General features: G+C 36.0%; 1 protein-coding gene and 1 non-coding gene across 14 annotated transcripts in view; one reads left to right on the plus strand and one right to left on the minus strand.

Annotated features, from left to right (window-relative positions):
* Positions 1–46: 46 nt before the first annotated feature.
* LOC116773194 (AMP deaminase 2) overlaps positions 47–26,720 on the minus strand; it is a 30,674-nt gene continuing 4,000 nt past the window's right edge. For 4 of the 13 annotated variants that reach the window (XM_032665612.2, XM_032665611.2, XM_061528445.1 and 1 more), the window contains exons 2-18: positions 24,124–24,270; positions 13,568–13,709; positions 10,352–10,499; positions 10,026–10,209; positions 9,583–9,799; positions 8,949–9,074; positions 8,658–8,751; positions 8,299–8,403; positions 7,856–7,987; positions 7,578–7,741; positions 7,319–7,442; positions 7,073–7,239; positions 6,646–6,766; positions 5,997–6,170; positions 5,768–5,878; positions 5,519–5,656; positions 47–548 (exon numbers count right to left, since the gene is read on the minus strand). In XM_032665612.2, coding sequence (XP_032521503.2) covers positions 453–548; positions 5,519–5,656; positions 5,768–5,878; positions 5,997–6,170; positions 6,646–6,766; positions 7,073–7,239; positions 7,319–7,442; positions 7,578–7,741; positions 7,856–7,987; positions 8,299–8,403; positions 8,658–8,751; positions 8,949–9,074; positions 9,583–9,799; positions 10,026–10,209; positions 10,352–10,499; positions 13,568–13,709; positions 24,124–24,196 — 2,316 coding nt within the window. In that variant the 5' untranslated portion in view covers positions 24,197–24,270 and the 3' untranslated portion in view covers positions 47–452. Of the gene's footprint in view, positions 549–1,230; positions 1,265–4,658; positions 5,151–5,518; positions 5,657–5,767; positions 5,879–5,996; positions 6,171–6,645; positions 6,767–7,072; positions 7,240–7,318; positions 7,443–7,577; positions 7,742–7,855; positions 7,988–8,298; positions 8,404–8,657; positions 8,752–8,948; positions 9,075–9,582; positions 9,800–10,025; positions 10,210–10,351; positions 10,500–13,567; positions 13,710–16,396; positions 16,533–20,078; positions 20,259–24,123; positions 26,713–26,720 lie in introns of those variants that run through there. The other 9 variants (XM_061528443.1, XM_032665606.2, XM_032665609.2 and 6 more) reach the window with 9 other exon arrangements.
* On the plus strand, positions 20,658–20,746 carry Trnay-gua (transfer RNA tyrosine (anticodon GUA)). The gene is given in 2 exon segments: positions 20,658–20,694; positions 20,711–20,746. It is a non-coding gene; the product is annotated as a tRNA-Tyr (tRNA).

Genomic DNA, 26,720 nt, shown 5'->3' on the forward strand with positions numbered 1-26,720 from the left:
GTTTTATATACTTCGTCTTATATATTTTAAGAAATAAAACAAATAATCAATTTATAGTTTATTGTCATTTATAAAAAGCAGCGTACAATTCGTTTTAACTAAATATTATATCTATTAATTAACAATTCTTATATTTTCTAAATACTGTCCTATTTATTAGACCAACATTTTCACTTATTTTCTCATTGCACCATTTTTCCTCCTTATTCTATTCAACATTTCCATGTTTATCAAGAACAAACGGACAGATGTACTATAATATTCCACTGCTGAATTTAACGTTCAAACAAAAATAAAAAGGTCGTAACAATTTAGATTTTTTTAACATATCTAATAATATGTAGGTATATTATATATCTCATCTCTTATATTTTTGTTGCAAGTGTAGAAAATTAAGAAATTAGTACGCGGATTACAGGTTTAATAAAATTAGATATCATATTTAATTTTTGTTAAACAAGCGAGGGTCTCTTGAGGCTAACCACCTTCATGTCGGGTGTAGGAGGCGTCGGCGGACGGACGCCGTTCTGATGTGGATTGTGACGGAACTGGAATATTAATCGTCTATTGAGGATCCATACTCAATTGTTGATTTGGACAAACAAATGAATCCCATAACATACCTTGTTAGCATAGTTGTGAAACGTGAGCACACACACACACACACATAAAGCGACGCAATGCTTAGGTCAGGTTAATAGTTAAATAAAAATCGGTATTTTCATTCTTATAAATCTCTGGTCCTTAAATATTACACATTGACAATGGACATGGTCACTATTTTTCAGTTTTCTAAGATATAGAATTAAGTATAACAATTTAATGAGATCTAAGATTTTCGCGAGTATTCATTTAAATGAAACTAGTATTATTCGGATTTACTACGCGGATTTTATTATTTAAAAACTACATAATCCCGACGTTGCGGTTACTTTGCAGCAACCGTGATCACGGTTGCTGCACACCTCGTCTGCCCGTGATCACGGTTGCTGCAAAGTAACCGAAACGTCGGGATTATGTAGTTTTTAAATAATAAAATCCGCGTAGTAAATCCGAATAATACTAAGTTTCATTTATAACAATTTAAGTTTATTTTTGAATCATGCAAGGATGTATGCAGAAAACCATGAACGATGCGCCATCGACGGATTTTATGTCAAAATGGCGGATCAAAATTTTTGACATATTTTAGTTACAGACTACAGTGACACTTGAACACAAGCTTTGTACCTTATGGCGGTAAGGGCGTGCCAGTCCGCTGTATCTACAAAATAATTATCATTGGAATAACGTATCAGTGTCTTTGATCTGTGCAAGCATTTGTATCAATTATGGAGGTGTTGAGGTTGTAGACATGTGTATTGTGAAGGCGGGAGTTAAATGACAGTCAAGTTACGTAAGCAAATTTATTATTAACAATATTATAACATTGAAGGTCGTACATTATATAAACTGCACACGGTCGACTGATCTACATACATGGTTAAGTACGAGAGATCGGGAAACACAAACAATGGGAAGCGTTAGTCATAGGTACTAAAAATACAAAACATTTAGTATTATTTATTAAAATATGGGAGACATTTTGAAGGTCTTCGACAATAGCATAACAACACTTAATACCTACATCATTAACATTAATAAAATATATAAAGTTATTTTTTTAATAAGAATGGAAAAGTTACAAAAAATAAGTTCATATGTTTTTTAAATGCTATTTCATTTGATGCAGTAAAATATTAACCCTTTCAGACCTCGCGTGCACAATTGAGGACATAAAAGTTTTGAGTCTTTTTACTACTAAATTTAAATTTTACGTAAATAAAAACTGTTGTCATCACTTGCGAACATTCTAAATTATTAAAAATGAAACAACTAGCGGCATCTATTGATACGTGTGTGCACTTCTAAGCCATTTTCGGTCAGTTACCAGCGAAACTTTGAACTGAGTAGGTAAGTCATTTTTATTTTATTGAAATTTCAAGTTTTTCTGCTAGATATGTTTTGAAATAAATATAAATGGATAAGTTATACTATATAGGCAAAGAACAAAGTATTTTACATCAAAATTTTTAGTTATTTGTACAATAAATCGCGAATATTCGTTATGTCCACAAACGTGGACAGTAGGTATTGGTTAAACATTTTTTTCAAAATAGGTACTTTGCTGCTGTTAGTAAATAAAGTTATTTTCTGGTAATAAATGTTATAATTTATTATAAAATTTGCGTGGTAAAGTCTTAAATTGTGTTTATTACAGGTAAATTTATGATCAAATTATAATCATGTTTTCGAGGGATGCTTTGAGAGCTTTGGAAAAGGATAACCAGTCGGAATTTGAGCTATCTTCGGATGATGAGGATGTGGGAAATAATAATAATGTCCCATTTGCGAGACACGTTAGGTTGGGAGCCGATGTAGTAACTCAGAATCAAAGAGAGTACACCCCACTTGACCCCCCTGACGAACAAGAAGACGAAGAAAGGTCAGCTTTCAATTACGAGTCCGAGCCTGAGGCGCCAAGAGAGCCGGATATTGTGGAGGGCGAAGAGGAGCAAGTTACGCCGAATGCTGAACTTTTCGATTACCTTACGCCAAAACCGAACATAAAGTGGAGGCATAGACAAATAAATAACACAATACCAACGGATTTCTTGCTACCAATAGCTTTAGAACCCATCGTGCAAGATCCCATTTGTTATTATAATAGATATGTTCCTGTAGAGCTTTTTGAACAAATGGCCGAAATGACAAACTTATATGCAGTACAGTCAGGAAAAACCAGGTTTAAGCCTACGTCCAGCTATGAAATTGAAATTTTATTTGGTTTGCACATGGCAACGGGAGTTTTCAACTATCCAGTTTTGAAAATGTACTGGGAAAATCATATTAGCATTCCACTTTTCACTAACAATATGGCAAGAGATAGGTTCTTTGAACTTCGTAACAATCTCCATTTAGTAGATAATATGAAAAAGCCTACTAATTGCACTGACGTGTTTTATAAAGTAAGACCAATCTATAATGCGATCCGAAGCCGATGCTTAGAAATACCGCTAGAAAAAGAATTGTGTGTCGATGAACAAATAGTTCCTTTTACAGGGAAACATTCTGCTAAGCAGTACATCAAAGGAAAACCTTGTCCATGGGGAATGAAGCTTTTCTTTTTGTGTGGGAAAAATGGCCGTGCCTATGACTTTATTATTATCAAAATTCTATTCCAGAATTTGACAGGTCACTGATAAAGAAAGTAGGCTTTGGAGCTGCGGTAGTATTACATCTAATGAAAAGAGTCGGTGACAGTAGAGGTCATGAGTTATATTGCGATAATTACTTCTCGTCTTATTACATGCTCCAAATTTTGAAACACAAAGGCATAATGGCTACCTGCACTGCGCGTGTCAATAGATTTACAAGGCCACCGTTGCTTAGTGACAAAGATATAAAAAGAAACCAAGGGGTTTTGCCGAAGAGATTTGTAGTACGGATGGAGATGTCACCATGGTGAAATGGCTTGATAACAAACCAGCCAACTTAGCTTCCAATTTCGTTGGTATAGGAGAAAAAGATATGGTGAAAAGATGGTCCAAAACAGAGAATAGATTTATAGAAGTCGAGAGGCCTGAAATTGTAAAAAAGTACAATCACGCCATGGGAGGGGTAGATCTCCTTGATCAACTTATGAGTTATTATAGAACGTTTATAAAGTCAAAGAAGTGGCCTTTGCGTATGATATTCCACGCATCAGATTTGGCAGTTGTTCAAGCCTACCGCGAGTATGATATGGATTGTGACTTGCTTGGGATACCAAAAGCAAAACGGCTCGCACTTCTTCACTTTCGTCGACGCTTAGCTGAAAGTTTAGTTCTTCGAAACAAAATATCAGGTGCTAAAAGGGGTCGTCCAAGTAGTTTGAGCAGTCCTTTACCAGTAGTTGTTCCTAGAAGACCAGGAGAAGTACGTCCGTCAACTGAAATTGCTCGAGATGGTATTAGTCACTTTCCAGCTCATGACGATGGTTGTGGAACGCGCTGTAAGTTAACGGGGTGTAAAGGGAAATCCCGCATCAAATGCATAAAGTGCAAAGTGCACTTATGTCTGACTAAAGACAAAAATTGCTTCCTAAGTTTTCATACCTAAGTAACTAAAGTTCCTATTATTTTGTTGTCTTTTTAGAAGATTTTTTATGTTGTTTTATTTTGTAAGAAGATTTATTTTTGTTTTGAAGATGTTTAATTATTTTTAGTTTGAATTTCATACTTTTGTAATAATAAAAATGGCCAAAATCAAGCTATTTGTTATTTGTTCAATTATACCCATACATCAGTTATTATAATCACTTAGGCCGAATGTCCACATTTGATCACATAAAGAAAACATCAATTTTCTCGGAAAATAATCTAATAATCAATTTTTTTTTGTTTTTCCATGCTCAATAGGCGAATATCTAACTGAAATAAAATCGGCTCAAACAAATTCTAAAAAATAAAAAATCAGGTCTGAAAGGGTTAAAACGAAGTGAAACAACGTTATGTTAAACATTAACTAGATTATTATTTTGCGTATCAATTTGCTTTTAAACTTTAAAGATTAAAATACAAAAACAAGTAAAGAAATAAAAAAAATATATAATATAATTAAAAAAAAGTGAAACTTACATAACCTGTGCCATGATTTAAAAAAGTATACACGCACATAAAGAACTCGGCAATTCGCGTTCCTGTCCACTATAACATGTTATTTATAAACAAAGGGCTGTTATTTCAAAAAAAGTCATATTTAACACTTAAAAATCTTTGTAACATTCACACAGAAGCAAACAGAATACAGTTAGCGGCGGGAAGGTAGAAGAATGTCGCTTTCATTATGCGTAACGATACAAGTTACAATAGGTATAGATACAGTGTACAGACAGCAGACACCAGCGGAACTACAAGGCATACGACGGTGTATTCACAGATATATTGTCAGTCATTACATCCAACCCGACTATCAGAGGGTTCCGTACTCTAAATACAATCCTAAGTAACCCGAAATGGCACTTGTTAGTCAAAATTATCACAATCGGGGACAAATATATATAATACACTATAGGGGCGCTGAGTTATGTTAAGATCCGTGACAGCTTATCTTGCACTCGACATCCCTTCCTGAAATGATGGTTAGTGTAAACCGATGGTCCGTCCACAACACGAGGACGTCACTAGCGTTAGACACACACACGCACACACAGCGTTAAGGTGAGAGGACTGGTACATTTATGACGTAATGGTAATGACGTCATCTTTTGCTATTGGCTGTGACGGGTCGGGGTTGTCGTGTTGCGACACTGGTTATATAATCATGTACGAGTGGAGAGTTGAGGATATGTATTGGAGCTTTTAAAACATTGCTCTGGGTTGGCAACAAAGAGATTTTGTTTTGTTCAATAAAAACTTTAAACTTTAACTTTAGGTACTAGTGTTTCAGTATACGTGTCGCGTGCGTGTCGTGTGCGTGTCGTGTGCTCGTCCGTTACCTTGAACATGTTAGTGAGCTCGTCCAGCAGGGTCTCGTAGCGGAAGGAGATGCGGATGTCGGGGACGTTGGTGCGTGTGATGTCGTTGCCGGCCACTCCCTCCTTGGTGTAGTTGGGACCGAGCCAGTACTGCTTCATCTACAAACAGACATCGCCACATACACTCGGGTGGAGGATTCAAACTCCTTCAGATGTAGATTTCACTATGAAGACGAATAATTCCAAGTGAATATCGTATAATGGGAATACCTCATGAGGGAATCCCGACATGAGCACGGAGTTCCGGGCGAGCTCGCACATGTCACAGGAGCTCAGCTTCCACACCTGGGCAGCGATACTGTACTCCTCCATCAGGGGTTCCTGGGGACAGGCAGGGACGTCACACACAGGGATTTATACATGAAATATAGTCAGAGTAACAATGAATATATCTGTTATAAGTGAATGTCTCTTATCTCCTGCGCGTGTGGTGACTGACCTTGGTGAAGTGGAACTGCAGCGGGTCATCCGTGCTGAGGGTGACGCAGAGACCGCGGGCGAGGAACTCCGGCAAGGGGTTGCGGTGGTAGTTGAGGAAGAGGGAGTTGTTGCTGAGGGGCGACATGGCGATGGAGATCTGGGATAGGTAGTACAGGTACTGCAACACCGGCACCTGGACGGGGAACGAGTCTGATATATACCCTCAGAGTTATATTGTACTTCATGAGAAATTAATGATATCGTACTGCATAAAAATAAATTTTAACTTCCGCTTTGAATGTTTTCTGCAACTTTTATATTTAATGTACTGGAGATTTCAAACACATGACGAGAAGTCTGAGTTTGATCTTACAAGACTTGGATAGCGAGTTCAATAAGAGTATGTATAGACGGTCAATTCTCAAGGTCAGTAAGCTCGGTGACCCTAACCAGGTCATAATTATTGATGACGTAGATGACTTCACTAGAAGACAATTATATTTGTGTAAGTTTAAAAGTATATGTCACTAAACGATCCCAGGAAGCATGTCATAGCAACCACAGCAGAAACTGTTGTGTATTGACATAGCGGGAACATAGAGCTAACGAGACGCTGCTGCCGGAACAGTGTCACGAGTTTGTTGATAATGTATTTCGTATAGGCCGACCTTCCTCAGCAGCAGTCCGTGCGAGATGTTCTCGGCCAGCATGAAGCCGCACACCAGGTGCTGCACGGGCCCGGCCTCCCCGCAGTGAGGACGGAGCACGAACGTGTTCAGACCCTGCTCCCTGACGCACACACACAAGTCATTAGACACACTATGATACAGACCTAGCGGTGAAGATGCACGTATATTGTAAGGATGTTATCGGCTCAAAGAAACAGAACCGTTCTCCTATCGACCGTTTCAACACTGTATTATATTTTTTAACCAAATCTGGGATAAGGAGTGTCATATTAATAATAGCTATTACTGATATCTCTACTTAAAGATTGTTCAAATGGGAAGAAAACTAGCGAATGTAATTTAAGAAAAACATAATATTACCATTTGGTGCTAACAGAACTGATATAGAGTGTAATAGGTGACTCACTTCCGGAAGTGGTTGAGCACGGTGATGTTAGCGTACATGTAGTACAGGTAGTAGGCGTAGGGCGGGTTCTCGTCGTCGGCCCAGGCCCGCGGCTCGCGCACGTCCGCCTCCAGCATCGGGTTCTCGGGCTTGGACTCGTCGTCCACACTGTCGAAGCCTACCACGTGCTGCGGACAGAACGGACCAGGCGATGAGCTACGACTCCGGGACACGAGACGCGCTAAACGGGACGGGATGGTATCTTACGGTAAGGAACTTGTGCAGCTCGATGTTACTGTTGGGGTCCCGGGTCACCTCGAACAGGGGGAGGAAGATGTTGCTCAGGAACTCCTGGAAGTTGTTCATTATCTTGTTCGACTTGAAGATGTCGCTGGAAACGGAAACATATATGAGGCGTTTGTGGTGCAGACACTTTATTACCGAAGCCGAGGGTCCAGACAGCGATTCATTACATATCATTAACACAGCACTGTTTTGTAAGACACCCCCAGGGTTTGTCACTTACTATAGTCGCGGTATCTGTATGAGCCAGCGGACGTTGTCTGAGTGCACGTCATAGTGGATGGCCCACTTGGCCAGCTTGGCCCACTCGCCGGGACTCTTGCCGTAGATGGAGAGACGGAGTTCGGCGTTCTGGTACTTACTCTCCTCCAGATCTGACGCCACCTCCTGGATGCCAAAGAAATTAATTATTGTAATAACAGTGCGAACTCTTGACAGAGATAATGACGTGTATTTATCGCTCATAGTGTCGGTGCTGTCCTGCGTTCAGTGAGGTCTCACCTTAATAATCCGTGCGAAGTACTTCCCGTTCATGTGGTTGTCGGTCTTGAGGAACACCTCCCTCAGCCGCGACTCTCCGATGGGGTTGTACTTGGCGTTGAACTTGTCGAATCGATGGAAGGTGTTTCGGTCCTGTTCGTACACACACACTACGGGTTACTATGGACCAAGTTTATCGCCAGTTCAGATGATAATAAGAACTGAATATGTGTGGAGACATGAATAATTTATACAATATTTACCCGCAAACGAAATGAATCACAAAAATGATACTGTGGGAGATGATATACAGTTAAAAATAACCGAAACGAGATACATTCACATATGATATAAGTACAGGAAAAACCACTATATGTATGTCTATGTACGTTCGTGTGTGTGCGTGTGTGTGTGTGTGTGTGTGTGTGTGCGAGTTCGTATGTTTTAGTATCCGAGTTTGTTACCGCGTGTACGTCCAGCATGTCTACGGTGAGGTCGTAGGTGCTGAGGTTCATGGACTGGAAGACGGCCTTCAGGGTCATAGGGGAGCCCTTGTGGAGCGTCACCACCTGCACGTAAAACGTATAATACATGATATTAAGAGAATTAACGGATCTGTAGTATTTATTTCATCGAACAATTTTAAAAAATCACTACAAAGCAAGTAGTCCTAACGACAGGATGGTTATTTCTAGATGTGTCGTATTTTCTCCGTGTCACAGTCTAAAACTTTTATGATTAAATCGAAACAAACTCCTTCACTCTCGCCGAGGTGTTTTAAAATCAAGGCATACCTAACCGTAGTATGTATATAATGCCGTACCTCATCAGCGTGTTTCTTGAGCGTCTTCTTAATGAACCGCAGAAGGTGCTTCTGGTTCATACAGGAGGCCGCGTGGATGTGTGTGTCCACTTTCCTGAACAACAGAACTCAAACGTTAGCCAACGTAAGATTGATATAAGACAAATTTGTACTCGGTGTAAATGTGTCTGAGCTATGTTACTTTAGCTCATGGAAGACTACTCTAAAATTCTGGACTTGGTTATATTTCATGTTGGTTGCTGGCCAATAATATTAGTAGGATAACTGAGATCGACAGATGTTCTGTAGTACCGTATGTTGTAGAAGTCCCTGTGCGGCACCGCCTTCTGCGAGGCCAGCTCGCGCAGTTCGTTCAGTAACACGTGCAGCTGGAACTTGGACGACAGGTAGCTGAGGCGACGGTAGCAGAACGACTTACTGACGGACAAACACACAGATATAGTGACACCCACTCAACACACTTCGAGTCTGTCACATACTGGGCTAGCCGAGGGATATTGACTCGTATGTTGGTTAACAATGTATATGGATATGAAATATATCATATTTAATACAAAGCAATCTTGTAATTTCTTCCTGATGAGTAACGAAAACTTACACTGACGACCAAAATTTTGAAAAAATTATAAGACTAATGTGAAGGAATGCGATAGGGAGGGTACTTTGATATTTTTATCTCGAGTTAAATAGAGAAGCGGTACTCGAGGATTAAGAAATATGTGCTGTGTATGTTTATTGATCCTTGTCCTGTGGGGTGGATAAGGTAATGTTCAATCAATGTCAGTCATTGATTTATTGAAATACGGAAGAAGAGATTTAAGGTAATTTGATTCAATTAATATACGCAAAGTAAGATTGTTTTCACTATGAGCAGAATGTTGTAAGGTCAGTTGCGGCTCATGACACGTGTTACGTGAGTACTCACAGCGGTCCGTCAGCTATCATGGTACACATGGTGTTCTTGTCCTGTATGAACTGCGGCAGCTTGACGTACTCGTAGGGCACCCGCTCCTCGCCGGCCTCGGTCTGCCGGTACAGGTTGAACACCCCGTCGTCCGCCTTGATGGTGTAATCCTTGGCGGAAGGAGTGGGCCCCTCCCACGGATCCTTGTTAGCTTTGAATGGCGGGTGGACCATGTGATCTGGGGAAAGACGCTCGGCTTAAGAATTATACTGATTTTTGGTAATATACGTAACCGGTTTTAAATTTCTCTTTTATTAAAGTTATATTCAGAGCAGCATATGTAGCTTACCAAAGTTAAATGTATCAACTATCAGAATGCGATTTTTTCTTTGACAGTAAAATAACTTTATTGTCAAAGGAAGATCGAGAAGGGTTTTTTAGAGCCTCTGCTGAAGTCTAATTACCAGCGATATGTTTTTGCACGGACACGCTGGGCGTGTGGTTGGCGGCAGCCTCGCTGTCCATGCTACGGAGGAACCGAGCCGTGATGCTGCAGAAACTTTGCTGGGACATGTCCATGTAGCGCTTACGGATTTCTAGAGCTTGGACCAGGTACGAGGACGCCTGCTGGAGATCCTCCAGCGGTACCTGCATTGATAAGAACGTCGTGTTTAAACGATGCATGTTTTTACATATGAGAAGGACCATCAAAAAATTATATTAAAAAAGTTATGTCCAAAACAAGTGCTATGGTCAATACAATTTCCTATAAGCTATATGTGTATCCTACCCCCGACGTGTCTTCTCCGCTGATGGCCACCCGTTGGAAGTGTGGTAGGACGACGTCGAAGTCATCGTCAGTGGCCCGAAGCTTCGCCGCCTCCTCCAGCACGGCGTCTCCGGCCAGGGAGCGTGCTGACTGACCACATTCTGCTGCCCTGTTAGCATACAGCAGAGAAAATGATCGTGAAACGTGCTGTACAATACAACTCATTGATTAACAAGATTTTTAACTGAAGTTGAAATAACGTATATATATTATACTCGTAATTATAAAATATCATCTTCACAACAATTTTTATAATTTGAATAAAAACATTAAAGATTTTGTTTGAAAACTAAACTTCTTAAAAAAATTTAAACATTACGTAAGGATTCTTCAACGGTTCTTTAATGTACCATATAAGAAAAACCTAAATATTAATATCATTCTTCTCTTCGTAGCGCTTTGTGAATATTTTTTAAGAACTCCTAATGTTTTATGTATATACGAATACCAAGGGAAGAATCTCAAAATCTTTCTGATACTAGAAAAATAAGCGTGCTCAACTTTTCTGAATGCACGCTCAAAGTTAGAATTATTTTCCTATCACATATAAAAAGCCGGGGGATTATTCGATTTCGGGTGCCTATAAGTCGGAATCTTGAAATGTAATACGACATGCGATAGATAAATAAAAAAAATGTAGGCGATTATAAAAAAAAAACAATTTAAAACAATATTTAGGTCGATGATTCGTGTAATATTTTAGGTTTACGAATTTAAAACTACACGAAATCATCAATAAAAAAACCCTAAATTTAAAGTTTATATTTAACTAGGAATGGCGTAAATGATTGTTTAGAAAATTAGTATAAGAGTAGGCCATTGTTCTCTCAACGATTTGTTTGTTTTCGAGATATTATTAGCTTGTGATAAAAGATGACATTTATAATGAAATCTATTATTTAATATCAGTGAACTATTTGGCTGTTTGTAGGTATATTCATTGAGATAAATAATTGTTTATAGACCTTCCTATATGTCTAGATATATATTTTTAATGAACATTTTTAAAGCACTATGTAGGTACATGCCGAGGCTCGGCGTCGCGCTATCGTACTGCTAAAGCGTCGCGTGCGAACCGCTCTAACGAATTCAAGAGCGGCCGCAGATACGTAATTACCCGACGCTCGAGGAGTCATCAATTCACTTGGATCAACATTACGACAACCATTTCATTGAATAATATCTTTATTTACTCATTTGTCAAACAATTCTTAATTACCACATTACAAATGTTTTGTTTGGCTAAATAGACTATGACTCCATTTTTAGATATATATACATATATATATTTCTATTATATTGTCTAAGTTAATGCTAATCACTTCATAGTTATTAATATCAGCACTGAAGCTTATTTTTTCCATAAGTTGAAAGCTCCTACAGTTTCTAGCTGAGATCAGTCAAAAATATAATTCATGCATAAAACATACACCGACGCCTGGCAAGTTAATGCGTCGACGACCTACACAGGTAACTAGGAAAACGTTCACAGCCAACATGTAATTGTAGTTATTTCATTTCAAATATTTCAAAATTTTTATCGGCGATAACGAAATCGTATTTAATTTTTATGTCAATATAAACCTTACGTATATATTTAACTGAAATGGAAAGCATGGTGAATCAACTTAAAGTAATGTTCTTCAAATAATGTATGCTGTATATAACATTTTACTGATCCAGTAGTAAGTAAGTAGCCTTCAGTTAAATTGATTATGTCATTTAATGACGGCCATAAACTTGAAGCTGCAGCTCGGAACTTTGTAGGACGTTGGAAGTTTGACAGCAGGCTGCTATGAATAACTAAACCAGGTCTGTGTAGAAGCATATCATGGTACCTGCTAATATACACGATGAAGTCTTACGATTCCTTTCTTTATTTATTCGCTACCTATATGTTTTGCATTCAGTGCAACAGTGACAAATATTTTTAAGATTTTAATCGAGACAATCTAGAAAAAACATCCGATAATATTTTTTATTAAAAAAAAATAACAATTGATTCGTAGTCATGGAAACAGTATAAGAAGTGAAAGTCGATTCCCCTGAAATAAATAATCAGTCGAATACCTCGTGGAAGTCCATTTCTTGCAATCAACCTTACTACCGAACATCAGCACTGATTGTCACAGAAATATCACGTGAAATTAATAAACGTCATCGGAACGGAGAGGAAACGCTCATAGACGAAGCAACCGGGTGCGAGTGACTGAGGGCAGACATCCCCGTGGTAAGGGCTGGCGTCAAGGTTGATCCAATTACCAACCCGGCCAGTTATCCGACTCACGTCACATGTATGGATTTACACAGCTTTGTACATTTACCTGATAATCTTTAGGTACTGCGACGACTTATACCGACTTAACGTGCCAGAAGACCATTAAAGAAAAATAGGATAATATAAAGATCGCATAGTTGACTACATTCTGGCTAACCTTTCCGATTACAAAACTGATTTTACTTGGCCTTATATATTGTAAATTAAACCGAGGGATTACAAAAAATAACCACTAAAAATATGTATTTCAATTTATATTGTAAGCAATTTTAAAATTCTGTAATACTTATTGTTTCATGAAAAAGCATTCTCAGGTAGTAGGTATAAACTTTAATTATCATTTCGCACCGTGCACCCGCCTCGACTTATTTCATCTAACATAATCTTGTTACAGGCGACGTCACTACTGACCTTCCTAAATTCCTACAAACCTACATCCCACATACAGACATTAAAATATAAACGAGCCCTCTTTAAACCTTACATCATTAACATACTAATCGGCCAGCAATGATCTGTCAGATGATGACAATATCCTAAGCAACGTTTGTTTTTTCAATATATGATTTTAATGTACATTTGGTTACTTTTACTTTAAAGATTAACCATCAGACATAATAAACTTTGCTTTTATAATAATAACTCCGCCGGAAAACTTGTACATCTCTAACAGGAAGTAATTTGGAGAAGAGTTATTTGTCAGTCCGTGTTATTGCGGGTAACTGAAATACAGTTTCACTGAAATATCTAATCCTATTAGCCGTTATGCGTTCAGCATAGCGCTAATATGATATCAAGTAGCTGTACGACTGTGTAGGAACTATTTAATAGACACGTACGCATGGAAATACATACGACATTACGCTATTCCGTATTTTGGTATGTATTTCATAACTTACTTGACATTTAACTGTCGTTGTATGAGGAGCTTCTTCTCTATCTGTTCTATGGGGAACTGAGGGACTTCGTAAGGGGCTGAGAGCTCATTTGGGAGCTCCCGCGGCGATTCCGCCCCCACCGCGCTCGTTGGACTTTCACTACCTGAAAATAAGAATAATTTAAAATAATTTTTCGTAAAATAACAGTGTTATTAAGGAATATATTTAATTTAGGCAACAAAATAAATAGAACTTAAGATTCATGTTACGTATCGATAATTTTACAACTAGTTTTTATTTTTATCATAACCGAACTATTTATTTCTATTATATTTAAATATGACACGATATGATTTATTTAAATTAATAGTAATCGCTGTTTTTCGATAAACAATATTTTGTAGGATTAATGTCGTTATTGTACGGCATAAGATAAGATAATTAAATAGGACAAGTTTTTAAAATATATTCTTTCTGAAAGTTTGTACAAGTATCCGATCTCAGCTGTACTCAGTGTGCACGTGTAGGTTGTCATTTTAATTTCTGACAAAACAAATACAATTTCCTTCATCCTCCATACATTTTAAAATAAAACTTTTTCCGTATTTTAATATCTAAAATGAAAAGGCTTTTTAAATTGTATTCTGCAGTGAGAGGCGCACGGGTCGCCAGTTCTGTTTCTATAGTGCCTATAGAATATTCTAGGTCAAGGCTTTTTCAATTCTGTATTCTGTGCGATCCACATCCGTAACTTAATATGAACATGTTCATATAAAGTTATCAATCCATCGAGATATGAATGATAACGGATTTTCATTAAAAGTTACGTTATCAGGACAGGATTTATTTATTGAACTAATTCAATAAATATATTGAACTTAAGTGTATATATCATATACATATGTATATATGTGACCACGGCTTATAAAATATAGAATCAACAGTCTCATAATGTGTATTATCTTTATTTTAACCCAATGAGGATATAGCTGATGTTACAACCAAAAACTAGGTTAATTTGATTCCAGCAAAAAAGATTGATTTTCCAAATATACTAAGATACACAGTTAAACTTTATGAAATATAGTATAATAATAGTGTATTAGTTGTAGGTAGTATGAAAAGATCTTCGACTCTTATTAGCTAGCAGACGATGTACTCGATAGTAAGCCCTTTTATGATGACGCCCTAAGGATTGTTAGGGCTTAGGGAGGAAAGGTAAAAATAGGATATGAATTAGGGGACGGATTGACTTAGGGATTCCAGTGAATGCATTTTACTAACAACTGCAATGTGTGTATTAGAGTGAGGTTCACTTAAGTATAAGTTGAATAGACTCCGTGTGCTGTACTTATAAAATAATTAATATCACGGGATTAGCTGAGAAAGTATTGATGGCATGAAAGCAGAAGAGTTTCAAAGTTTAAAATATAGGGATTTTATTTATATAATATACATTTATACTTCTACATTTGTAGTTCTAAAAATATATTTTTATTTCACAAATAAAACTAATAATAATGTCAACTTTATTAAACAAACAATCGCAGCGTAAACCTGTGTAAACGTTTTAGACCGGTTGTGAATTCAAACCACATACCTTAAGTGTTACGAGCTATAAATACACCACAAAATACGTATTTGTATCAGGAATAGTAAACGCGGTCATTTCACTATTATGTATAATAAAATTATATGTATTCAATATATAATCAATTAATTAATGTAGAGTATTTAATTGAATTATACTTGAGGCCTTTACGATACACATAAATTAATAAGAGATAAAACCTCTCAGCATTCAATGGATTCGTGTGCGGGTGCCGGGTCCATCGTATTGCGGGGAGAGGAGCTTCAACAGTGCCCGAGACTTGCGACCCAGGTGTAGGTTTAAGAGGCCCCTATCTAACGCGCGTTAGAGGCTCACCTTCACTGTCCAAACTCCTCTCTCGACCTATAAACCAATCGTGAAACGAACCTACTAGGTCACTTCTGTAGTAGCTCCGTATTCTTAGTGGAAACCTACATCTCCAAACTCAAAACCGACAGTTTTAATGTATTGTATTCATAACTTTCCCTCATTTTTAATACACATTACAAAAATAGTATACTTTATTTGAATGTTACAAAACTTTAGCCTTTTCCAGTTTTTTTTCGTGACAAACATATGTTAAAAGATAAAAAAAATTGACTAAAATCTAAGTCTGTTAAAATTCTTTACTATCAGGTTAGTTGGCGTGTATACAGCGCAAAAAAATAATTCTATCCAGTATTTACATGTGTAACAGAAAATACAGCCATGTAGTGAGCCAATAGCGCATTCCAATAGCTGAGGCACTAACCGCAGACTGAGACAGACGACCAGCGAAGCGTTTTTTAAACGCGCGTTCGTATCTTAAATTCAAAATAACAAAGCTGTTTCATAAAAGCAGCGAGTAAAAATCGCTCGATGTCTTCTTATTACACAGTCTAGACTGTGTTGGGAGGAAGCCAGTAATGTTGGAGCATTGTTTTGAGTAATGGTACTTTAAACACAAGACGGATAGTACTTTAGATAAGGTTCAGAGTAATACAATTAACTGTATGTACATTATGTGCACATTGACATCACATATGACGCTTATATTATGTTACTACTTAGGATTATATAAATATATAACCTTAAACAGGACTTTAAGGTTATATATTATAATCAGGTATTAAGGCGTCGATAAACCCGCTGGCATTTAATATATCTGATACTATTATACTGGTATTTGAAAAATATAATATTTAGTAACTATTTTAAATTATGACTATCAACGTATTATTTTTATGATAATTATGATATGATTTAAAAAAAATATTTACGATTTTCTTCCTTGGTATCATCCTGGGAGCCTGTCGGGCGCGCTCTCACGTGCCACAGATCCTTGTCGAAGCTATACATCACATTTAATCAGGTTCTTTCAGCAGTCAGCGAAGTAACGACTACGAGAACACCTTACTGTTAAGACATTTGATGGTGCACGTAACACCGTAACACGCAGCTGAACAGCGGTTAGACGTTTGAGAGCAAACAAAGTAGTATATATTTTTATAAAAGATTCCTTCAAGTTATAGTTACGTTATAATGTGACTTATTTTTCCATATGTATAAACCCACGATAGTGTTGCAATCTTATAAACTTATTATTACTCAAGTATACCGGATGTAAAATATTTCTTCGACGGAAAATTTTACAGGACTTGACATGGTTCGCATCAAATTACTCTTAAATAATTAGAATGTGAGAGAATCAAATGAAATGTCTCATTCTGAAACTATTATTTTATAGGTTCAAAAGATTTTCAACTAAAATACCGTAAAAAAAAAGAATGCTATAATAATTAACTTATACATATATTCTTTAATTTTAAGCGATACACTACAGACGGAGAGATTGGTCACGAATGCATATATTTAGCCGCATTTCAGATAATGAAAATAAGAAATAAAAATATGTATTAATAATAAATCATATGAAATAATTGTACTACTTAATATGTTGTACACGCACTCGCAGAAAACACCGGCCCGGCTAACAAGTATTTCTTATATGGTTTAATTTGATTATGTTCACAGTAGTGGTACAACAGCTCAGTTTTGAAGCAGAATTTACCAGATTTAGCACACATAGTGTCTACTTCAAACTTCAGATGACAGTGCATGGTTGAAAATGTGACGTCGTCCTAAGTACAACATGGCGGAAGATCCAAAATGGCTGACTCAATATGTTTAATGCACCCCCCCCCCCCCAGAAAAGTCTCAAAGAAAAGGGCTTGCTAATGATGACTCGATTTAATGTTTTTATAATGTTATTTTACTTCGAAATTTATTCGCCATCTTTGTTCCTGAAATAGAACTAATGACTATATAACATGATTTAAGATTAAATCGAAGAATTAAAACTTTTAAAGCCAGACAAAGTCCACTCGCTTTACTTAAATATTACACTCTTCACACCTCTGCAGAACTTTCGACTTTAAAACACTAGCTCTTGTCGACAATAACCAAACATTTCACAATTGGAAGGAGGTTGTTACGAACGCGCAACGTATTAAAAAATACATGAACATCGCCGGGGCAACATCGTTGTATGGATAAAATACCACATTACGAGTGACACCGCTTTTCCGCGGAATGAACACCAAGCCGTGTGAACCAGAAGATTCCTGATACCACACACGCTATGGAATGGCATTGCTATCCTAACCTCGGGGCAATCATGTAGTCTTAGGTATAGGTTATAAGTTTTAATATGTATTCTTATTATAATATCCATATAAGTATGTTTCGTAGTTTTCCTGGAACCTCCGGCTGCCACTCTGTATAATTAGGTATTTGACTGGTTGTAAGAATATAAATAATTCTTATACTGTCGCCTCTAGTATTTTATTTAGGAACAACCTTAATTAAAACTATTGAGTATGCACATTAAGGCAGCAGGTATAAGGCCTAGACGACAGGATTAATCCTATTATTAAGGAAAGACCTGAATAATACATATATGAATTAGGGGATTTATTCAAAGAACACACCGAAAGCTACAGAGGTAGGGAACAAATTAAAGGTAGATTAAGTAGTGAGAGCCTATTTTTTGTCCGGATGAAACAAGGGAGATCTTTGAACATAGTAAACATCAACAATACTCAATTTAAAACTACTCCACTTCTAAATGTTACTATAACGAAAAAGACGGAATGCTCTGCAATAAAAACTACCAGCAACACTGATGAGTTGGGTTTTTTCCAATAGACTGGAAAACACTAACTATCTAAAAGAATTTACGATACTGGAAAATGAATCGAATTCTCTGAAAGTACCTACGGATAATATTTAAAAAAATATATATCAAATGGCCATCGCGTACATTTTAGAATATCTGTTGAGCGATTTAGAAAAAACCTCACGATTTTTTAGACCAATTCCATATGGAAAATAAAGACTTTTCTTGCATGTTGAACCTACTTATAAACGGAAGAGTCAACCTTCACGGAGAACATCCTCTCTCGTAAAAAGACAATCCTGAACGACATAAAGGATTTATAGGTTAACCATTAAGAACTTCTGCTCGCCCCGTCACGACACCACCCACGAGATTATAAAACTACAAACAATTCCACAAAATTAACAATAAATGACAGAGAGGAATTGAAAAACATCAAAACATTAATAATTTTCTTAAAATCCGACATGACTTATAAGTGTATTAACGCTAAGAAGGCGCCCGCAACATAATTCCGCTTTAATAACTGGGCGCAGCTTTCGTCTGTCTTTCAATTTATGATGATATCGACCTCTCTGATCGTCTACACACACAGACACACACACACACACACGCGCTGATATTACTATGGTAGTAGTTTTTGAACCATCGAAACCAATAATGATTAGTTAGTAATGTATTATAGTTGTTACTTGTATTTCATACTTCCTATAATATTGATGTTACGAGACAATACTACCGAGCTCTCACTTCTAGTCACGCCGCTATTAAATATCTTGTACTTAATTTCACATATTAATTTGATACTATCATTGTACAAAAAACGAACCTGTGAGGATCACATAGACTAGTTTTTCTGACAAAAAAAATTCAACCTGACCGAGCCAGGGTCTGGTAAGGTCCTCATCATAAAAAGTTTACCGAATTTTCAGATACATTATAACTATACAAAGCAAATTGAAGTATAAACAGCAATCACCCCTAGAGATACTTCTGTTTGCATGATAATACTACATTCACACAATACTAATGAAACGCGCCGAAGTCCTACAAGACAAAGCATTATTTATTGAAAAATGAATACATAATTAGCTCCTAGCCTCCTACTAACTCGTTCACATTAATATCTGGTTCATGAGTTAATTAATTAGTATTGACTATTTCATCACATTTCTTAAATAAAACGAAATCGAGTCTACTCTGCGCCCTAATTAATATGATTGGATAATAAATACTTAAAAAAACATATTTTTTTGTATTTTAATGCGACGCAGTGTTATTCTCACGGAGCGGTGACGCAACTCTTTATCATTCCTCTGCGATATTTCGAGTAATCTCAGCGTGATAAGAGGTCAACGCTGAAAACACTGACTGACCTTTACATACGTAACTGGCGTAATTATATTGCGAAATATTAATTGCCATATTGCAACATCGTCGTTATATTTTATAATATCATAATACGCGTCAACTATCAGAGCTATATTTATATTACTATCACTTAATTTCACTCAAGAACAAAACTCGTTTATTCATAGTAATTATAATAAAGAAAAAACAGGACATATTATAAGACTTTTATAAAATTGACGTAATATTAACATTAATTCCGTACAACCCAGCTATTTGTTTATAAGTATTTATTATTATACAAACAATATCGTACTGGCTAACATCCTGTTGAATTTATGAATTCATATTAACAAGCATTAAAATATTCCTAGTACAAGACGGCTCTCATTTTATATTCGAACAGCTGTTCAGTTGCTTACGGCTGACAATACCTCACGGATAATATAAAACATTGACTCGGTTACGTACAATACGTGACACAGATTAATGATCAATAAATACCGAACAGTTTAAATTACACGCGATAACTGATATTGGATTTAAGGACGCGTTAATATTCTGCCTCCGTCCGTACGCTTCGGCGGCGGTCCGCGGACTAAGCACTAACTGACTGTTAAGAAATAAGAAGCGCCTCTCACTTGGCCGTACATGAGCCACGACGCGCATTGGACCTCCGCGGATCCATAGTAAACAACGCATTAAAATAATATGCACATACAATACTTAAGTGTCCGGTATAATAATAACAATTATCAACCTTATGTCTTTGCTCTAAAATTCCGTAATATTTTTCAGACTTTTTTTCATATCACGCAAACATTCGCACAGTCTGCGTGATGTTAAGTTGTCACTAGAGTATATGGCCTGCAATGCCAGGACTGTTAATACTATTTGTATTCCTACATTCTGAGTTTTATAATGAATCGAAAAAACTTTCTAAGTAAGATCGTTATATTTGAACCTGTTTTATATTGTGAGACACACATAACAATTTGGGCAACCGGAGTAAGCCTTCGATAGCTCAGTTGGTAGAGCGGTGGACTGTAGATGAAAACGAACTGATATCCATAGGTCGCTGGTTCAAATCCGGCTCGAAGGAGTTTTTTGCTTTTTACTTATAAAACCATATACTTATTGAAACATGTGTTTTTTTCTCACATTTAATAATTGACTATTAAATATTAATATTATATAACATTTAATTTATTTACAAACTATGGTTTAATTGAAAATATTATGGCATCTATACAACAAAATAGTAGCAATCAAAATTACGCAGCACAAATTAAACAAGTATTAGAGACTCCAACAAAACGGTCCAACAAAAGAAGAGACGATGTTTGTATATCCCTTTATAATGACAAAAATGTCTCGCACCATTCTTACATTAATTTTTCTTCTGAGAATTTCAGTCGTAGGAAAGTATAGACCTTTAAACATTGAAATAGAAAATTGGAATATAGAAAACCAAAAAATACAATGAAGTTTTACATCGCAAAAAAAATGCTTTAAACTGTACACACCAAATCCCTATTATCTCAGTTAACGGAGATTGCAGCTTACAGAATCACCGATTTATCACGTTCTGTCTCTCGCATTAGAAACTAATACTAACAAGCAATTCAGACTGATCGTCTTACACTAGACATATGTTTAACCAATTAAGTAAGACGCTCCTCTGTAAGGGTCAGTTTCCGAGAAGCAGAGTCCTGGCTGAAGCCATGGCCAGCAAAATCAAGCGATAATAACATCAAGAGCTAACAAACAATGCAACGCTATCGACCATTTATTATCTTTATTACAAAATATTCAAATAAAGCCGTCAAAAAATGTTGTAAACGTTCAACAGTGTCTCGCGCGGAAACATTGAAAATTACACATTTCTATATAACACTCGGTTTTACATAAAAAAAACACTACAATTTTTTAAAGGTTTGATACAATTGTGTGAGAGACATGCGTGGTCATACTAACGTAGGTTATTAAGTGAGGAACGGGACCCGCGTTTGTGGTATGAATATACAAGCTATTAATAAGCATACAGGTCTGCAGCTATTGCAGTAAAAGAGCCAGCAACATACCCAAAAGACTGATACAAGTTTAATAGGTCATCTAACACAAAACTAAACTGTACCTATAATGCGATTTTCTGGGACAGAAGTTTCCTCCTGAGGGGCTTAGTGATTGAGTGAGTACCCAATTATTGTTTGACCAATATCATCTAAATGCTCACGTGTAATTTTTCAATCATTCTCTATTTATTTTTATTTTATTGCAAGTTATAGGTTCACGTTCAAAATAACTAAGTCACTCAAATTCTATTCTAGTACAAATGTACGTAGTTCAGACATGACCCGAGTTGCAGTTTTTTAACAGTACCTTTAAAAGAGAATATTTTAAAAATAGCCCCAAAAAAATCAGTTGTCGAGTTCCCTTCGGTTCATTTTTTTTCTATAAAGTGATATCTAAATAAAAACTTAGTTTCCATCAAATGAGCAGTTTAATTAAATTGACTCTAATAAATCAGAGCACCTGATGCGATGTTAGTTTCCATGGAAAATATTTCATGTCCAACCTTTTACTGTCGTAAAATATGTTTTATTATAATAAAATATCAGTAGTTTAAGGCCAAAGTTAAACTATATTATTAAGATTATCTCTCAATTAGGTTTTCAAAATTTTCTTTTCATTTTTTGTCAGAGCTGATGCGCCTGTGAAACAGTACAGAAACTTTTTCATCGGTAGTGATGCTTTAAAATCTTGACCGTTAATCCTTTAAAAACCAAAAGAAAACGCTATGCTTTGTTTGTAAATGGAAACCTTTTTCTTATTCACAGGGAAATTACCTTAAAAATCTTGAAGAACAAAGGTTCTCTCCTGTATTTTCCACACCTTTTTAGAGTTGTTGAAAGGCCTATCCATAGACACCCATCACGTATAGTTTAGTGTAAATTTATTTTTTTTATCAGTTTCATGTATGGAGTGCCCCCTTTAATTTGTAAATTTATTAATTTTTATTCAAAATTCAAATAGCGGTTGCCAGAATACATCAACCTACAAAGTTTCAACTATGTAGGCCCAACAGTTTTGGAAATAAATGGCTGTGACCTACGGACGGACGGACAGACAGACATGACGAATCCATAAGGGTCCCGTTTTTTGCCATTTGGCTACCGAACCCTAATTAACAAACAACTAATTTTAATAACTATTTTTACAATAAACAAAAGAACAAAATTAAAAATAGAAATATATTTAAAATGAATATTTTCTTATAACAAAAAAAATATGATAAACTACGACACAAAGTTTAAAATAATGCATTTTGCTCCATTCAATAAAATATATATATATATAATATACTTAAATTATAAACACCTAAGTCAGTCTTATTGACTGTCTGTTTGTTATCGGTCTCAAGGCCGAGTCGCTGAAACGATTTTTATTACAACTTGGTTAGCTATAGCGGCCTTAAACGAGGTCTGCACGTTACTTTAATGTGGAATTTAAGAGGATGTATGCATTTTTCTAATGTAAACGACATTCCACTTATTATTTACGAAGCAATTCTTTTGTCAACGTAATTTAACACCGTTCTCAGATAGACAATCCGATGTTGCCATTATAACCAACATATTTTTTGTTTATTATTCTCATCGTTTTTTCTATCCAATAAATCTTAAAGAGATATTAAAACTTTCTTTTGTTTACATGCTACATTTTGCCTAAATATACCTTAATTAATAGTCTCATTATTTGTTGTAAGATAATGTTAAATAACTTTTATTTAATATAAATTTTACAAAGTATATTTACTAGCAATAAAATATTAATTATATTCATAAGAAGCTCCTGGCATTATAATAAATAATGCACCTCCGTGCAATAAGTTCTTAAACAATCTATTTATAACAAGCGCACGGATGGAAATATGATTTTCATATCAGTTACTAATACTTATTAATAGACAGCAGGTGTGGGTCTACATCATACTGCCAATAACCGTTAGTTGGGAAACCGATAAAGCATTAAAAACCGATTAAACATTAACAAAACACAAGAAAAAATATTAATGTTTTTAGATTAAAATAAAAATATTACTCATTTCTTTACAGTATAAAAATTATTTAGATTTAATAAAACAACGAAGGTGTAACCAATGTCAGTTCGTGTGATTAATCAATAGACAAAGAGGTCCAGGCTGTGAAATTACTATAAATAGAAAAATAATATTATTCCTATTCTTACTGAGTTAAACAAAAAGACAAGATATATATTTTTAATTTAATTTATCAATAGTAAATAGGTTAATAACTATCTAAATCTCTTATTATCTGATTCACATTTAAAATATATTAAAATCTAAAAAACTACATTATTGTATAGTATAGTGCTTAGCATTGGTCATAATATTTGATGTTGTACTTACAAAGCACAATATTCGTTATTATAATAATCGTAAAAGGTTCTACTCACGACGGTCATCAAAGAAAGGATCTGTGATGATGAGCGGAGACCGGGAGCCGTCCTGGACACCCCGCGAAGACATCTCGATGGAGGAAAATTTTCAGTCAACTAACATTTACAGTTCAAGAACATCACTCGCGCGTGTTAGAGGAATTTCTTTGGCGGTAAAAAATACATAAAATATAATGTAAGATTTTCGTTATTGAACATATAAATTAAACTATGGTTTACGTAAACGCGCCAAATGTGTCCTGAGGTCCTGTAATGTGGTCACCGACATGGGATTTTATATTTTGAATGAAAATGTCCCAATTGTTGAGCCCGTTCTTGAGACCAATAAAGAGTTCCTTTAATTCCAGCAAGCGGATGTATAAAAATTTGATTGTCACTGTGACTTGCCATACATTGAAAAAACAAAGAAGATCAGCGGAGACTCGGACATTGTACGTGGACAAACGTCTTGACAAGCCACAGGTCTCCGCTCGTTAAAACAAAAGACCATCTTTACATCAAAGGGGAGTAGACAGTTGGAAACCGCTGGACCTCAAGACACAGCTAGCTCATTCTGCGTGGCCCTAGAGATAGACGCGAGAACATTAAGGAATCAATGCTGGAAGATGACGAGTGACAAGACTAACTGAAAGACACTCTAAACACGACTGCTCGTGATCACGGTCTCTTGTAAAATGTATTATAATAAATGTGCGAGTGTAGTTATCCGAAAACCATAGTTTTATTTAGAATATCTCGTATTCGATTCTCCAGTTGCTTACATCTTAATATTTAACCAAAAAAAAAATCATCGACGCTGTAATAAATTGTCATGAGTCTCAGGCGAGAAACGGTTTTATATTTACTAATGTTGCTTTATTGATGAGTAATAACAGTAAAATATTCAGCCGCTTCAGGAGAACTGCTACAGCGAGGAGAAACATTTACCAATAAACAGTGATACCAGTTTCAATAGATATTACTATTACAGTGTTAAAGAAATATTTTAAATTTCTAAACAAGTGATGTTTGAGACAAAATGTATGGAGAATAATAGTATTGTGAAAATGAACCAATAAATGTTCAGCAACGGAGATAAATAAGAAACGCTAAAAAATATAAAATTAATCAAAGGCTCCAAAAATAAAATCAAGACGTATTATATTTACGTTGAAACAAATATCTGTCGTTGACTCCACGTGGATGAGGAGTCAAATAAACAGAAGTGTTATTGCTCTCCAAAGCAACGACCTTCACGCGAATATAGAAGACGAGCACATACAGGGTATAAAAATAAAATTGAAATGCAAATAATAACAAGGATCTCCTGGAAATATCAGCAAGAAAAATAACACAAATCACCGGACGAGCTGGGTATCAAACACGTTAATAGCTCACGGTATCGTCGTGACTGGGGATAAAAATAGACGAATAGTTGACTTTAAACCAATCAGAGATATAAAAACAAATAGTTTATATTAAAGATAAAGAATATTTTCCTAGACGCCTAGTGAGGATTTACTCTCGCACTGCTTATACATTAAGCCAACTAGTTCGCTAATCATAGTACAGTACTCTCTTGACGATTGACAACTTAATCATCATCAGTCGACAAACGAACAATGAATTCAATGACGTGCCAAGTGGAGCTCAGGACAGAGACTCATAGGAGAAGAATCTGTCAGTAATAATACGCTGTCTATTTAATTAGATGTTAAATGATCTGCCAGCTGACGCAGACCGAGATTATACATGCTAAGAAAAAAAATTATATGAGACAGATATGAGGTTTAAGAAGACAGAAAGTCAATGAGTGAATGTGATGGAATTAACGACATTGTTTTATTTGAAAAGAAAGTTTAAAGAAGAAAATGTGATATTTGCAATTTACAGTTTCCTCATCGAAATTTAAATCTAGTATATAATGAGATCTAAGACATCTCGTCTGTCCGTGATCACGGTTGCTGAAAAGTAACCGAAACGTCGGGAGTATGTAGTTTTTTACAAAAATAAAGCACGCGTAGTATATCCGAAAAATTTTAGTTTCATTTAAATTAAATCTAGTACATTCTATAAACAGATAAGATCTTTGTGGCGTGTATTGTGGCGATATTGACAGTAGCATCTGGCCGTCGCTGACAGCTAACATTGATATAAGACGAACCTTAATGTAGCGAGCGTACAGTAACTGGTGACACGCCGAGGAGTTACTGAGAGCGTCCTCCGAAATGTTTTTGGAGTCGGTGCCAGACACCCACGCGACTAGCGGGAGCAAAGACCGGTAAATTGTAACGACTATTATAACTTTTACATTTCAAAATATACATACGAGTATATAAATCGTTCCATACCAAGTTCCCCGTATATGTCGAACTACTAGTGCATCTTAATTAAATTCTGTTTGAACACGCAACATGATGTCTCGCTGCAATCTTGATAAGATAACTGACATGCAATAATATTTGATTCGTATCATAAAACGCTACATATTACCTGGGGTTTCGCTAACATTTTTGACATTCTCCAATAAAATATATAGGGAACTAACTATATTACATCGCGTGACAATGATAAAAAAACACGTAAACAATCTACTTTTTCGTATATAAAGTTAG

This window comes from Danaus plexippus (genome assembly GCF_018135715.1).
Source record: "Danaus plexippus chromosome 18 unlocalized genomic scaffold, MEX_DaPlex mxdp_20, whole genome shotgun sequence".
Classification (NCBI taxonomy): domain Eukaryota; kingdom Metazoa; phylum Arthropoda; class Insecta; order Lepidoptera; family Nymphalidae; genus Danaus; species Danaus plexippus.